Source organism: Carcharodon carcharias, chromosome 14 (genome assembly GCF_017639515.1).
Source record: "Carcharodon carcharias isolate sCarCar2 chromosome 14, sCarCar2.pri, whole genome shotgun sequence".
NCBI classification, from domain to species: Eukaryota; Metazoa; Chordata; class Chondrichthyes; order Lamniformes; family Lamnidae; genus Carcharodon; species Carcharodon carcharias.
This window is the reverse complement of record NC_054480.1, coordinates 35,749,244-35,765,605: the sequence shown is the minus strand read 5'-3', so window position 1 is coordinate 35,765,605 and position 16,362 is coordinate 35,749,244. Positions and strand designations below refer to the sequence as shown.

The 16,362-nt window shown below is 42.2% G+C and overlaps 1 protein-coding gene across 1 annotated transcript in view; it reads right to left on the bottom strand.

The window, feature by feature from the left end:
* LOC121287437 (tyrosine-protein kinase Srms-like) overlaps positions 1–11,916 on the bottom strand; it is a 58,627-nt gene extending 46,711 nt beyond the window's left edge. The window contains exon 1 of the mRNA XM_041205314.1: positions 11,359–11,916. Coding sequence (XP_041061248.1) covers positions 11,359–11,744 — 386 coding nt within the window. The 5' untranslated portion in view covers positions 11,745–11,916. The remainder of the gene's footprint in view (positions 1–11,358) is intronic.
* Positions 11,917–16,362: the final 4,446 nt, after the last annotated feature.

Genomic DNA, 16,362 nt, shown 5'->3' with positions numbered 1-16,362 from the left:
GCATAATGTGCTTAAGCCATTTTACTTCATCGGATAATACTGAAACTCCTGCCCCTGCGTGTAGTTTAAACTCTGTGGGGTGTCCATCCAATTCAAGTTTAATACCCCAGTATTTCTTTTTCTGTTTCATTTACTTCCCCATGGAAATTTATTTCCTTTCTCTGTGGTTCTTCCACTTCTTGTATGTGGAATATTTTTTCCTTCTTTTTGTAGGTTGTCAGTGTTCTAGATCAGCAATTGGTTTTAAATGTTCTATTTTTCCATGGTTGTGGCACTTTGCTCCCCCTTCTGGGAATTCTTCCCACTTGTGCAGGGTTTTCCCCGCCATGCAGTTGAGGCACTTTTCCCTGTTTTCATGGACTTCTGCTTTGGTGCGCTTCCCTTCTTATGGCCTACAGACTGAATGGCTTCACTTATTATTTTACATGGGATCTTGCCTTTTCCATGAACAAACGCTTTATATTGTTTTCTGAGTTCAGTTTGTCTCGCAATTTATACTGCCCTGACTAGAATTAAATCCTCTAGTCTGCAGGAGATTTGATAGAGTTTTATCTAAGACCCCAACTACTATTTGATCACGAATCAATTCATCAGTCAATATTTCGTAGGCACAATTTTCTGCCAGCTTGTATAAATCATTGATGAATGATTTCATGCTCTTGCCTGGTCTTTACTTTCGCTTGTTAAATTTTGCTCTTTCTATAATTACATTTTTGTGAATGCTGAAATACAGATCAAATGTTTGCAGGACTTCTTCACAAGAAGTTCAAATCTCATTGACTTCCTGCCTCGCTATTACATCATTGGCAATAGCTCCAACTACTTAGTGTAATGTGCTGACCTGATCCTTTTGTACTTTTTTTGCACAAACCAGAAGCAGTTCTATATCTTGAAAACCTCTTTCTCCAGTTGTCCCAGTACTGAGCTTGTCGCCTTCAGCGGTCTGGAATGGTTCTGGGAAAGATAGTGTGCATTCCATGCTTGTACCAAGCCCTGGAAAATTTGCTGCTTGACTGATGTTGCTTGTTGATTCTGATCTGTGCTCACTGCTGTCCAGACTCTGGGTCTGTGTTTCAGAATGCATCTGCGATGCTCAGACTTTGTTAGTTTTGAACCAGTTTTTTTCATCCTTCTTTCAAGGATCTCTTAACTTACCAAGTCTGTAACTGCTTCCTGGAGTTTTCTGAGTCTTTTACTCACTGTTTGCTGCCACCGTGTTTCGTGTGTTCGGGGTCTATTCTTCCAAAGGTGCTCAAGAATGTAGTTTATTAAAACCATTACTCTTTATTTATAGCTATGTCATGGAAGAGATAATGTCAATAACATTATTAGAAATTATTTTTTAAAATAGAGTTCTAGTGGGGTCTGCAGCTGTGTGTGTCGTAAATGGGTTAAAGCCAGCAAGTCTGGGTTCTTTGATGTATAGTAGTTTTGAAATGTTAATTAGGTAAACGGAAGGAAAGTAGATTGTAAAGTGTAAATTTGCATTTGTTAAAAGAAACCATTCAAGACTACGGGTGAAATCTGATACCTAGCTAGAAGATGTCAAGCCATGCATTTATTATTTCTTAGCTTACTAATAAAATTGGTGGAATGAAAGGATGTTATTGTTAGAAGAGGTAAAGTTAAAGGCCTAGTGACACAATGGAAAATTTACATTCAAAGAGAAAGGTATGTATAAAGGAGAAAGGAGTTGGTGTATAAGGTAAAGACATTTTAAGATCCAACAAGTATGAGAAGCCTCAGCCTGTAGCTTCAAGTTACTGTCTGCAAGGACCCAGAGCTGAAAGAAACTCATTTTGGATGTGATTGACCAGGGTGTGCTTTGCCAGGTGTCTGTTTAAAATCTAAGAGATTTACTGTTGCCTTAACAGGGGTGTAACTGAGAGTCAGATTAATTAGGGGAATTTTGTAGTTATTATAGTCATAATTTTGTAGACATATGTATGTGTTTACAGTCTTTCTTGTATTAATAAACGTTTAATTTAGTTTTACAAAAAACCTCTTGAGACTCAGTAGTCTTATTCCTACTGAGTTCAAAGCCTGCATCTCGAAAAATACAAATGGCAAAAATAGGTGATGACAGTTGTTTCAAGTTTCCCTCTGGGATTTGAACAACTCAGCCTTTACCATCGGCTGTGTCATAATAGCTACAATATTAGGAACTCTGCATGAGGTTTGAACCTTTCCCTCCAGATCTCTGTTAATCAATCATGTGGTTTTACATCATCATTACATCAGCATTATGTGCTTGTAATGTTAACCCTTCACTCTACATAGGTCACCCATACATACGAAAAGCATATTCTCATCTAATCTGAGCTCTTAGAAATATTTTAACTGATCTGAAAGTATATCGTGAAATATAAAGCAATTATATTATTAAAATCTCAAAATTGGAGATCAGGCATGTAACAGACAAGCAACACTGCTCTCTGGTAATCTCCCTGCTTGTTCATTTGCTGTATGGTTTTCTTAATTGCAATAAAATTTCTCCTCGGTCAGGCATTGCTACATGTCTTGGTGGGAGATATAGAGGCAATAAAATAGTTCAAATTATGAATTGTTATTTATGAGGATAACCTATTAACTTAAATTATGTAAGATCAAAAGATTGGTGGCAATCAAGAAAAGTAATTGCGCATTTAACTGCGAGCAAAAGGGTAGCACTCATTTTTCTTGGGCAGGCTTTCTAATGTGAGTAGGTGTATTAGTTAAAGCAAAATATAAAACAATCACATCTGTTTTTTTAAAACATTGAAATTCCCTTTGCGGTGTTGAAAAATCAAGCCATAAGCAGGGAACAACCATCATCTAGAAGGCCAAGGGCAACAGACACATGGAAACACCACCATCTGGAAGTTCCCCTCCAAGCTACTCACCATCTTGAATTGGTATTATATCACCGTTTCTTCACTGTCGCTGGGTCAAAATCCTGGAACTCCCTCCCTAATAGCACTGTGGGTGTACCTACACCACAGGACCTGCAGTGGTTCAAGAAGGCAGCTCACCATCACCTTCTCAAGGGCAATTAGGGATGAGCAATAAATGCTGGCTTAGCCAGCGATGCCCACATCCCGTAAATTAATAAAAAATAATTTAAACTGGGTATTCAATATCCATTGAATATTGAAACATTGTTAATCAAAGAGGGCATTGGTGCAATAGTTAGAAATAACCTTGGTTCAGGAGATCAGGAAGTAGAATCTGTTTGGGTGGAGATGAGGAATAGTAGGGGAAAAAAGTCATTAGTGGCAGTGGTCTACAGGCCCCCTAACAGTAGCTACAGTGTAGGACGAAGTATTCAAGAGGAAATATTGTGTGTTTATGATAAAGGGACGGCAATAATCATGGGTGATTTTAACCTACACATAAACTGAAAAGATCAGATTGGTAGTAGTAGCCTGGATGTGGAGTTCTTAGAATGCTTTTGAGATAGTTTATTCGAGCAACATGTTCTGGAACCAACCAGAGAGCAGGTTATATTAGACTTGGTATTGTGTAATGTGACAGGATTAATTAATGACCTCAGAGTAAAGGCACCCCTAGGTATCAGCGATCACAATATGATTGAATTTTACATCCAGTTTGAAAGGGAGAAGAGTGGGTCGAAAACTTAAATAAGGGTAACTATGTGGGGATGAAAGCTGAGTGAGCTGAAGTGAACTGGGATACAAGTCTAGAGGATGGATCAATAGAGAAACAATGGCAGACATTTAAGAGGATATTTCAGAGTATTCAGAATAAGTACATTCCTTCTATAAAGAACAATTCTAAGAGCCACCATCTGTGGTTAACTAAAGAAGTTAAGGAAAGCATCAAACTTAAGGAAAAAGCATACAACTCCGCAAAGATGAGTGGCAGGACAGATGATTGGTCAGAATGTAAAGAATGGCAGAGAATGACTAAAAGGTTAATCAGCGGAAAGAAATTAGAGTATGAGAGGAAGCTAGCTAGAAAAGTATAAATGGATAGCAAGAGTTTCTACAGGTACTTAAAAAGGAAAAGAGTAAGTAGAGTGAGTGTTGGTCCTCTAGAAAGTGACAGTGGGGAGCTAATATAAGGAAATGGTGGAAGAAATGAACAAATATTTTGCTTCTGTGTTCACTATAGAGGATATAAAAAACATTCCACTAATAGCTACAAATCAGGAAGTGAATGGGAGAAAGGAACTTGGTGAAATTGAAATCACTAGGGAAATAGTACTGAGCAAATTGATGGAACTGTGGGCTGACAAGTCTCCGGGTCCCGATAGACTATATCCTAGGGTCTTAAAAGAGTTGGCTAATGAGGTAGTCAATGCACTGGTGTTAATTTTCCAAAATTCGCTAGATCCTAGAAAGGTTCCATCAGATTGGAAAGTAGCAAATATAACCCCTTTATTTAAGATGGGAGGGTGGCAGAAAACAGGAAGCTATAGGCCAGTTAGCATGGCTCTGTTGTGGGGACTAACCTCCCTTATTCCAATGAGCACACCATTTCTCCACGAGATCAGGTGGTGATAGTAGTGTTGATCCAAACATTTTATTACATTACTGGAGCGATGTTACAGTCTCAGTACAATGGCTTGCTAAGAGTCAATTCTGCCAGAGTTCTATCCAACAATCTTTTATTAAGCAACAGATTAACTGGTCATACATCTCAGTTGTTTGAAAGACTTTGCAGTGCACACATTGATTGCTGCATTTGCTTATATTATGGTGATTGCACTTGAAAAGTAATTTGCATGGTATGCTTTGTTTACCTGTGGGCGCAATCTGAATGTTAAACCCAAAAATGTATCCGCTCCACTCCTATTCTGCCAATCTTAAATTACATTCAAATTTCTGGCAAATCTCATGACAATACTCCCAAACGCAAACAGGGTGCATATCAAGATAAATAACCAAGGCCCAAGGAAAGCACCGAACATACACCAGATAATTCTTTTTCAAATATGAAAATTTAAGTTCACCATCATTCATGCACATTAGGCATAGTATGGTGAAGAATCAGGAAAGCATTTGAATTTTTAAGGTGACATGCTTCTTCCATGAAAAATGCATTAAAGAAGACTGCAGGTCTTAATGATGATAAATCTTAAAAACAACCAGTTTCAATAAATCCCCAGAAATGAATTTGTTTTCTTCTGTCCCTAAAATCTGGTTGTAATTTGAAGAAGAATCTCTGGGTACGTGCAATTGCAGGAAATGTATGTATGAGGTGCCATTACAACAACCAGAATAATTTTCATTTTACCACGTTAAAGTGCTACATAAATAACTCAAGGTGCTTCACAGAAGTGTATCAAACAGAATTTGACACCTAGCTACAAAAGGGGGCATTATGGCAGATAACAAATGTTTGGTCAAAGAGGTACACTTTAAGGAATGTCTTAAAAAGAGGAAAGAGAGGTGGAAATATTTTGGGAGGGAGTTCCAGGGCTTAGGCGCTTGCTGGCAGAAAGCACAGCAGCCAATGGAGTTTTTAAAAATTCTTTCATGGGATGTGGGTATCACTGACTAGGCCAGCGTATTTATTGTCCATCCCTCATTGCCCTCGAGGAGATGGTGGGGAGCCACCTTCTTGAACCAGTGCAGTCCATGTGGCGCTGGCACACCCACAGTGCTGTTAGGATGGGAGTTCTAGGATTTTGACACAGTGACAGTGAAGGAACGGTGATATAGTTCCAAGTCAAGATGGTGTGTGGCATGCAGGGGAACTTGCAGCTGGTGGTGTTCCCATGTATCTGCTGCCCTTGTCCTTCTTGGTGGCAGAATTCACCAGTTTGTAAGGTGCTGTCAAAGGAGCCTTGGTGAGTACATCTTGGAGTTGGTACACACTTCTGCCACTGTGCATCAATGGTGGAGGGAGTGGATGGGGTGCTAATCAAGCGGGCTGCTTTGACTTGGATAGTGTCCAGCTTCTTGAATGTTGTTGGAGCTGCACTCATCCAGGCAAGTGGAGGGTGTTCCAGCAGGCCCCTGACTTGTGCACTGTAGATGGTGGACAGGCTTTGGGGAGTCAGGAGGCAAGTTACTATCTGCAGAATTCCCAGCTTCTGAATTGCTCATACAGTCAAAGTATTTATATGATTGGTCCAGTTCAGTTTCTGGTCAATGGTAACCACCAGAATGTTGAATGTTGGTAGTGGGGGATTCAGCGATGGTAGTGCCATTGAATATCAACGGGAGCTGGTTGGATTCTCTCTTGTTAGAGATAGTCATTGCCTGACACTTGGGTGGCAAGAAACATTTGATCACATCAGCCCAGGCTTGAATATTGTCCAGTTTTTGCTGCATTTGGGCAAGGACTGCTTCAGTATTTGAGGAGATGCTAATGGTGCTGAACACTGTGCAATCATGGAACATCCCCACTTTTGAGCATATGATGGAAGAAAGATCATTGATGAAGCAGCTGAAGATGGTTGTGCCGAGGACACTACCCTGAGGAACCACTGCAGTGATGTCTTGGGACTGAGATGACTTACCTCCAACAACCCAACCATCTTCCTTTGTGCCGGGTATGACTCCAACCAGCAGAGACTCCCCCTGACCCCCCAGTTCTCACTGATTCCAGTTTTGCTAGGGCTCCTTGATGCCACACTTAGTCAAGCTGCCTTGATGTCAAAGGCAGTCACACTCACTTTTTTTTGTTCATGGGATGTGGGCATTGTTGGCTAGGCCAGCATTTATTGCCCATTCCTAATTGCCCTTGTTCAGGGGGCATTTAAGAGTCAACCACATTGCTGTGGGTCTGGAGTCACATGTAGACCAGACCAGGTAAGGGCAACAGATTTCCTTCCCTAAAGGACTTTAGTGAACCAGATGAGTTTCTTTGACAATCGGCAATGGTTTCATGGTCATCATCAGGCTTTTAATTCCAGATTTTTTTTATTGAATTCAAATTTCACCATGTTTCATGGTGGGATTCAAATCCAGGTTCTCAGAGCATTACCCTGAGTCTCTAGAATATTAGTCTTGTGACAATATGCCACCACTTCACCCCTTATGCTCTTGCGTCCATGTTGGAGCCAAGGCTGTATTGAGGTCAGCAGTGGTCCTGGCGGAACCCAAACTGACCATCATTGAGCAGGTTGTTGCTGAATAAGTGCCACCAGATAGCACTGTTGAAGACACCTTCCATCACTTTGCTGAGTGGGCAAGAATTAGTGGAGCGCAGAAATCTTAGGGAGTCGTTGAGCTGGAAGAGGTAACAGAGATAGGGAGGAGCGAAGACATGGAGGGAACTTTGGGCAGGAAAATTATGATGGGCAGAGATGCATTTAGGCAGAGGGATCAATAGATGATCGTAAAAGATGAGGAGGTTTGGGCACATTGCACTTAAAAACAATATGCATTTATATAGTATCTTCAACATAGTAACAACATCTCAAAGACTTCACAGGAGTGAAGTCTTGGACTGACAAGCAGCAAGTAACATTAATGCCACACAAGTGCCAGGCAATGACCATCTCCAACAAGAGAGAATCTAACCATTGCCCTTTGACATTCAATGGCATTACCATCACCAAAATTATGATTATCAACAACCTGGGGGTTACCATTCACCAGAAAATGAACTGGGCTAGCCATATAAATTCAGCAAAGGAAGACCAAGGGATTGACTAAGAAGGGGAAAATAGAGTACGAGAGTAAGCTTGCAGGGAACATAAAAACTGACTGTAGAAGTTTCTATAGGTATGTGAAGAGAAAAAGATTGGTGAAGACAAATGTAGGTCCCTTACAGTCAGAAACAGGGGAATTTATAATGGGGAACAAAGAAATGGCTGACCAACTAAATACATTCTTTGGTTCTGTCTTCACAAAGGAGGACACTAATAACATACCAGAAATGTTGGGGAGCACAGGGTTTAGTGAGAGGGAGGAGCTGAAAGAAATCAGTATTAAGAGGGAAATGTTGGGGAAATTGATGGGATTGAAGGCCGATAAGTCCCCAGGGCCTGATAATCTACATACAAGAGTACTTAAGGAAGTAGCCCTAGAAATAGTGGATGCATTGGTGGTCATTTTCCGAGATTCTATAGACACTGGAACAGTTCCTACATATTGGAGGGTAGCTAATGCAACCCCACTATTTAAAAAGGGAGGCAGAGAGAAAACAGGGAATTATAGGCCAGTCAGTCTGACGTCGGTAATGGGGAAAATTCTAGAGTCCATTACAAAAGATTTAATAGCTGAGCATGTGGAAAACAGTGGCAGAATCAGACAGAGTCAGCATGGATTTATGAAAGGGAAATCATGCTTGACAAATCTACTGGATGTAACTAGTAGAGTTGATGAGGGGGAGCCAGTGGATGTGGTTTATTTGGACTTTCAGAAGGCTTTCAACTAAGTCCCACAAAAGAGAAGGGCATGTAAAATTAAAGCGCATGGGATTGGGGGCAGTGTATTGGGATGGATAGAAAACTGGTTGGCAGACAGGAAACTAAGTTTAGGAATAAACAGGTCTTTTTCCGAATGGCAGGCAGTGACTAGTGAGGTACCGCAGGGATTGGTGCTAGGACCCCAGTTGTTCACAATATATATTAATTATTTAGATGAGGGAATTAAATGTAATATCTCCAAATTTGCAGATGACACAAAGCTGGGTGGGAGATTGAGCTGTGAGGAGGATGCAGAGATGCTTCAGTGATTTGGACAAGCTGAGTGAGAGTGGGCAAATGCATGGCAGATGCAGTATAATATGGATAAATGTGAGGTTATCCATTTTGGTAGCAAAAACAGGAAGGCAGATTATTACCTGAATGGCTATAAATTGAGAGAGGGGAATGTGCAATGAGACCTGGGTGTCCTTGTACACCAGTCGCTGAAAGTAAGCATGCAGGTGGTAAAGAAGGCAAATGGTATGTTGGCCTTCATAGCCAGAGGATTCAAATACAGGAACAGGGATGTCTTGCTGCAATTGTACAGGGCCTTGGTGAGACCACACCTGGAATATTGTGTGCAGTTTTGGTCTCCTTAGCTGAGGAAGGATGTACTCGCTATAGAGGGAGTGCAGCGAAGGTTTACCCGACTGATCCGTGGGATGGTGGGACTGACATATGAGGAGAGATTGATCGATTAGGATTATATTCGCTGGAGTTCTGAAGAATGAGGGGGATCTCATAGAAACCTATAAAAATTCTAACAGGACTAGACAGGGCAGATGCAGGAAGAATATTCCCAATGGTGGAGAAGTCCAGAACCAGGGGTCACAGTCTGAGGATTTGGGGTAGACCATTTAAGACTGAGATGAGGAGAAATTTCTTCACCCAGAGAGTGGTGAGCCTGTGGAATTCATTACTACAGAAAGTAGTTGAGACCAAAACATTGTATGCTTTCAAGAAGGAGTTAGATATAGCTCTTGGGGCGAAAGGGATCAAAGGGTATGGGGAGAAAGCGGGAGCAGGCTATTCATTTGGATGATCAGCCATGATCATAACGAATGGAGGAGCAGGCTCAAAGGGCCGAATGGCCTACTCTTGCTCCTGGTTTCTATGTTTCTAAATACTGTGGCTACAAGAGCAGATCAGAAGCCTAAAATCCTGTGGCGAGTAGCTCATCTCCTGACTCCCCAAATCCTATCCACCATCCATAAGGCACAAATTATAGAATACTCTCCATTTGCCTGGATGAGTGCAGCTCCAACAACACTCAAAAAGCTTGACATCATCCAGGACAAAGTAGCCTGCTTGACTGGCACCCCCATAACAAACATTTATTCCCCTCCACCACAGACGCACTGTGGCAGCAGTGTGTACCATCTACAAGCTGCACTGCAGGAATTCACCAAGGGTCCTTAAACAGCAACTTCCAAACACGTGACCACTACCATCTAGAAGGACAAGGGCAGCAGACACATGGGAACACCACCACCTGGAAGTTCCCCTCCAAGTCACTCACCATCCTGACTTGGAAATATTTCACCGTTCCTTCACCGATGCTGGGTCAAAATCCTGGAACTCCCTCCCGAACAGCACTGCGGATGTACCTACACCACATAGACTGCAGCGGGTCAAGAAGGCAGCTCACCACCACCCTCTCAAGCGCAATTAGGGATGGGCAATAAATGCTGGCCTAACCAGTGACGCCCACATCCCATAAATGAATAAAAAAAAGGACCACATTTGACATCGAGCCACAAAAAGAAATGCTGGAAGGTAATCAGAAGTTTGATTAAAGAGGCATATATCTCATTTACACCCTAAATGCAGCAGCCTTTTACACTGTTTATTGGACCTGTGCCCATGTTGCATATGTCTCTGATGCAAAAACACAGGAAATTTCAGACTACTATGGGCTTTAAACATTCCTCAGAGTGGCAATCAGTGTCAGCTTCCACTCCGTGCCCAATTACTTACGTGAAATTTCTTCTGTGCCTGTCTTGATCGACCTTCCGACTCAGGCCGGGCGAAATCCAGGCAGCACAGCTGTCTCTGAAGCCCAGCGTCGCCATCCAGCAGAGACGGATAGAAGAAGGACATGGCCCCTTTTTAACAACACTGGCTACTTTAAACCAGTAAGTTTAAAGGTCTGACTGAAACTGACAGGCCAGGGAGAAGGTAAGTGAATAGGATTTGAGGGCTGCGGGGGATTGGAGGTCAGGTGGGGGTGGGCGTGTGTGGGTGCTGGCTTGGAGGGGGATGGGGAGTTGGACATCGGGAGGGTGGTGGGAAGGGCCAGTCCTTGGTAGGGTTGTCCGGTCAGGGTAGTGGCTGCAGTGAGGGTGGGGGGGGGGGGGGCGGAGAGAGTGGGTAGGAGGTGGGTGTATTGTCAGGTTGGGGCAGGGCATTGGGACAGTGGGTGGGGATGTCGGGTTGGGTTGGAGGGAATCCCACGGGGAGTCAGAGAGGGTGGGGTAGTTGTGGGTGCGGGAAGATCCCTGTTGGGGGGGGGGGGGGGCGGGATTGGTGGTGTACGGAGTTTCCTGGGGGATCAGAGGTGTGGCAGAAGTCTCAGGGAGGGTGGCAGCCAGTCTGTTTCTTTACAACAGTTATCCAGAAGTTAGGAGAGGCTTTAATTATTCTAACTCTTTCTGAATAACTATTTGTGTTACACAGTCCGAATCATCCAAAGTTTGTGATTTAAATCGCATTTTCGGATGGTTCCCAGTGCATGGCAATTGCCCAGGGGAAATTTGCACTTCTGGGCAATTGCCATGCAAACCCTCACCTGGGAACTTCCGAAAAGGATTCCCCAGCGCATCTTTGGCGTCGACCCCAAATCCGACAACGTGAAGCCAGCCATATGATTACAAATCTTTCTTTCTGCCAACTGGGGGCCAAGTATTTGGGACTGAATGACTTCTTTCAATAATTTATAGACTATTCAGCAGGAAGTAGCAGCACGTGGTGGATTTGCCGATAAAATTACTTACGGCTCATTTGTAAAATTCTCAATCACTTTCACGTAATTGGTAGGAACCAAGCCCTCAGCCACGGGCACTCTGGAGCTGGCCGCTTTCTGTGCAAATAAATATTCTCCCTCATCTCGGATGACTCTCAGTTTCTCCCCCCTTTTCAGCGACAACTCTTCTGGCGACCTGGCCTCGAAGTCATACAAAGCAGCGTAGACGAGTCCCGGTTTAGGGGGCAGCTCTGGGGCTGGGTTTAACTGCGGGGGGAGCTTAGATTCCAGGTAGGGACCCGAGATGACAACGATCTCCCGTCGACTTTGGGAAGAATCCGAGGGAACAGGCTTGGGCCAAATGCGGTCCCACAGCCCCTGCAGACAAGGCAGGCAGCTCCGCAAGGTCGTTTCCATCACATTCAGTCGCCAGCCCCTATGATGTGATTTGCGATATCCATGGAACTGCTCTAAAATTTACTTGGGTTATAAAAGACCCGTGGCATGGGGACAAGGATCCAGTAACCCTGATCGTGGCTTTTTCCTCTTGTTGCAGAATTACATTCAACTTCTATCCACATTTATTAAATATCTGGGGGAGGGGTTGGTTCACTTCCTGCAGATACAAATCAGGTGGAACCAGTTTTCAAATATCAGCGGCAGGTATGCGGAAACCACACAAATCATAGGAATCAGGAAAAACCTCGAACGGTATCTGTTTGCGGTTAGGATGATTTTCCGCAGTAAAAAAAAAAGTTCTTGAAGCTTTTGCCGTAAAACTACCCAAGTTCAGGGTAAAAGGGGTAGAAGTCACAGCTTGTACTCTTAGCAGACACCCCACCATCATCATCAAAAAAACCTATACTTAACTGTGCCTGATGGAACAACTGAAATAAAACAACTGCCAAGCACTATGCTGAGTTGAGGTGCTCGAATCCCTGCCTTTTTCTGTCAGGCTGCTGTAACCTTTTCCACTTTGCCAGTTCTTCATGCTTTCCTTTCTTCATGCTTGCCCCCCTCCTATTCAGATTTATGGGGAGATGGTGGGTACTGGACTAGAAATCCAGAGGCCCAGCATGGTAGCTGGTAGAATTTGAATTCAGACAGTAATAGTGACCATGCCAACTATCATCAATTGTCATAAAAACCCATCTGGTTCACTCATGTCCTTTAGGGAAGGAACTCTGCTGTCCTTACTGGACTGGCCTACATGTGACTCCAGACTGGCAGCAATGTGGCTGACTCTTAATTGTTCTTTGCAATGGCCTAGCAAGCCACTCAGTGCAAGGGAAATTGGGGATGAGCAACAAATTCTGACCAGCAACACCCACATCCTATGAAAAAATAAAAGAAAAGGTGTCTCTTTGTATGCCTTTTCACTCTTCTTGATTTCTGTCATTGTGCTGATATCACTTATGTCCCTTAAGCACTTTCTAGGTCATTCTTTTCTCCGTATGCCTGTTCCTTCCCCTCCACCCACCCCCACCAATGCATGCACACACACGCGCACACACACACACCTCTTCTGCTTGTTTGTCTGCATATCTGAAGTATTTTATAATTCTAATGAAGGATCCATTCCTGAACATGAACTTCTTTATCCTCCTCAAAGACGCTGCTTGACCTGCTGAGTGTTTTCAGCATGCTCTGGTTTGGTTACAACATTTGATGTATTTATATTACCTCCAGCACTGAAGGTGGGCAGAGGTGATATTTTTGCTCATAAGTCTGTAAATAATATATCTCAAAAACTAATGGACAGATTTCAATGGAACGTGGTAAACAGATAGGATATAGCCCAAGGAAGAGCTGATTAATCTTTGGTGAAGATGTGGACCAGGATATGGATTCTAGAATTTTTCTTAAAGGATCCATTAACATTGGGATTAAGGGTGAATTTACATCTTTGAGAATGATGTGGGTTGATTTAGAATATTGCAGATTGTCTCAGTTGCTGTGGTGGAATTTGTGACAGCTAGCAAAATGTGAGCAGCATTTTCAGAGCAGGTTGTTGGATGTGGATTGACCTGAAGCCTCCTCCATGAGATGGAAACTCTCATAAAAAGTTTTTTTTTCAGCTTTGTAGTTACGGAGCTCTGTGATTGTAATAACATTGAGTTAACACAGCATGGTGGAGCTTTGTTTCACTGAGTGTCCTTTTCACTTGTTATATTTGTGGTCTGCCATTTTAAGGAAGGCATGAAAATACAGAAGTTACAGCACAAAAATAAACCCTTCAACTCAATCACATTAGTGAGCAAATAGTTCAAATCACAATTACACATCCTGTTCAGTAACTTTTTATTTTCTTATCTTTGATCCCCATATCCAATCTAATCTTGAATGTTCACATAGTTTCTATCTCAACAACTAATTCTGGGAGAGAATTCCACAGTATCACTACTCCTGGTGTAAAGCAGCTCCTCTTGCTTCCTGTTCCATTACATTTAATCTTGTTTCAATAGTCTTCCCCCCGCCCCCCCCAACACCCGCAAATATCTTAGCTACTGGAAACCATCTATTCTCTTTCACAATTTTATTTATTTCTACCCCATAAGCTGCATTGCTCTAATGAAAATAGCTACTGTAATCTCTCTTCATATCAGAATGTTAATGCATCCACTCTGTGTTCTCACTAATGCCACAGTATCTTTCCTATATTGTGGAGCCCAGTACTGCACACAATACCATAACGAAGGACTCATTACAGTATTATGTAGGCTCATCATTGCTTCTTATCTTTTATGTTCTGATCTCTAGAATTCCAATAGTTTTTCTTTTTGAATGGCCTTATCGGCCTTGAACGTGCTGTGAGCCTTTTATCTCCAAATCCAAATCAAAGCACTTTCTTACTTCTATTCAGAGTACAGTGATTTTTTTTTTATTAAGATGCATCACCACATGTTTAATGATGTTGAATTCATTAACTACTTTGTAATCCATCCCCCATTTCATCAAAATAAAAACAAAATACTACAGGTGCTGGAAATCTGAAATTAAAAACTGGAAACGCTGGAAAAGCTCAACAGGCCTGGAAGCACTTGTGGAGAGAGAAACAGAGTTAAAGTTTTGAGTCCGTGTGACTCCTCGTCTTTGTGCTAAATATCGTTATGCCTCCCTTCAACTAGGAAGGCGTTAAATCTCTTGAGAAATAGCATCCAAGTCCGGGATCAAACATTCTACCTGTTGTAACTATTCATATGAGTTGTTTCAACAATCTCAGTTGCTTCTCAATTCTATCTTTGTAACTTTTTTTTACTACAAACAATTTAGTGCCACGCCTGACTATCATTTTCATTTGTTTTTCACTGGCAAAGTACTCAGCCAGTATGGGCATGTCTCTCCTGTTACAACAAAGGGTATGAATAATTATGGATAATATCACCTGGGAGATACTTAGCTTAAATGGATACATACCTTCACTCAGGGATATAATTAAAGAGCCACAGTCATTCTATAACATGTCCTAAAACATACAAAGATTATGGCGTGACTAGATTGGTAATTTTGAGGCAATTATTTTATTGGTTGGTAAATCAGCCACCCATCAATCAGCTTAGAATATTCATTTAAAAAAATATCAAATCAAATGCAAAAGACACTCAAAGTTGTACCTGCAGCAGCAAGTCTGTGCAATATACAGTTATTACTGCTGTCAGCACAGCAGCATTGAGTTGTTTGCAAAACTTGCTTACATTCTGAAGAATAAAGAAGCAGCTTTCCACTTGGAAGTTCTCCAACAGGATGACATCATCTCTTTGAGGGTTAATATTATCGATGATGTTAGGCACTTCATTCCTGCATTTTTAAGAAACATTGTTGCAATGGATAGTGGCGTGGTCGGGAGACAGTCAGTTCTTTTACCCCCTCTTGTTATTTATTTTTCATTTTAACAAGTTACCTTTCTGGAATACTGCTCATGCATATTATTAGATTTCCCTGAATTGGAAGTCTCCATCCAGTGCATGGTAGTTAAACATAATTTGGAAATCTACTAAATCCAATCGTATGATTAGGGGAGGACCGGGGGAGGAGAGGCATTAAGGTGGTGAGAATATTTCCTCAAACAGTCATAAACTAAAACACACAGTTTACATAAGTACCTTCAGGGTTGAATAGGCCAAATTCCAAAATAAAATGATATTGCTTTCGTCATAATGTCGGCACTGTCTCTTAAATCAAAAGGATGTGATTTGGATTCAAAGTAAAATAGATTTCCAAACCTCAAATGACAAAGTAATTAAGGGTGTTAATATGTTACACATACTGGCCTCAAATTAGTATGAGTTTAAAATAAAACGATTCCTGCAGACGACAATTTTTTCAAATTTGTTCGTGGGTTAGGAGCATCATTGGCAAGGGAAGCATTTGTTACTCATCCCTAATTGCGCTTGAGGAGGTGGTGGTAAGCCACTGCCTTGAACCGCTGCATGGCCATGTGGTGTGGGTACACCCACAGTGCTGGTAGGGAGGGAGTTCCAGGATTTTGATCCAGCGACAGCGAAGGAACAATGATATAGTTCCAAATCAGGATGATGTGTGGCTTGGAGGGGAACTTGAAGGTGGTGGTTTTCCATTGTGAATGCTGCCCTCATTCCTTCAGGTTATAGAGGTTGTGGTTTTGGAAGGAGCTGTTGAAGGAGTCTAGATGAGTTGCTGCAGTGATGGTACACTCTGCTGCCACAATTTGCCAATGGTGGAGGGAGTGAATGTTTAAAGTGGTGAATTAGGTACTCAACAAGTAGGCTGCTTTGTCCTGGATGGTATCGAGCTTCTTGTTTGTTACTGGAGCTGCACTCATTCAGGCAACTAGAGAGTATTCCATTACACTCCTAACATATGCCTTGTAGATGGTGAACAGACTTAAGGGAGTTAGGTGGTGAGTTACTCACTGCAGAATTGCCTGCCTCTGACCTGCTATTGTATTTATATGGGTGGTCCACTTAAGTTTCTGTTCAATGTTAACCCCTAGGGTGTTGATGATAGGGGATTCAGCAATGGTAATACTGTTGAATGTAAAGGCGAGATGGTTAGA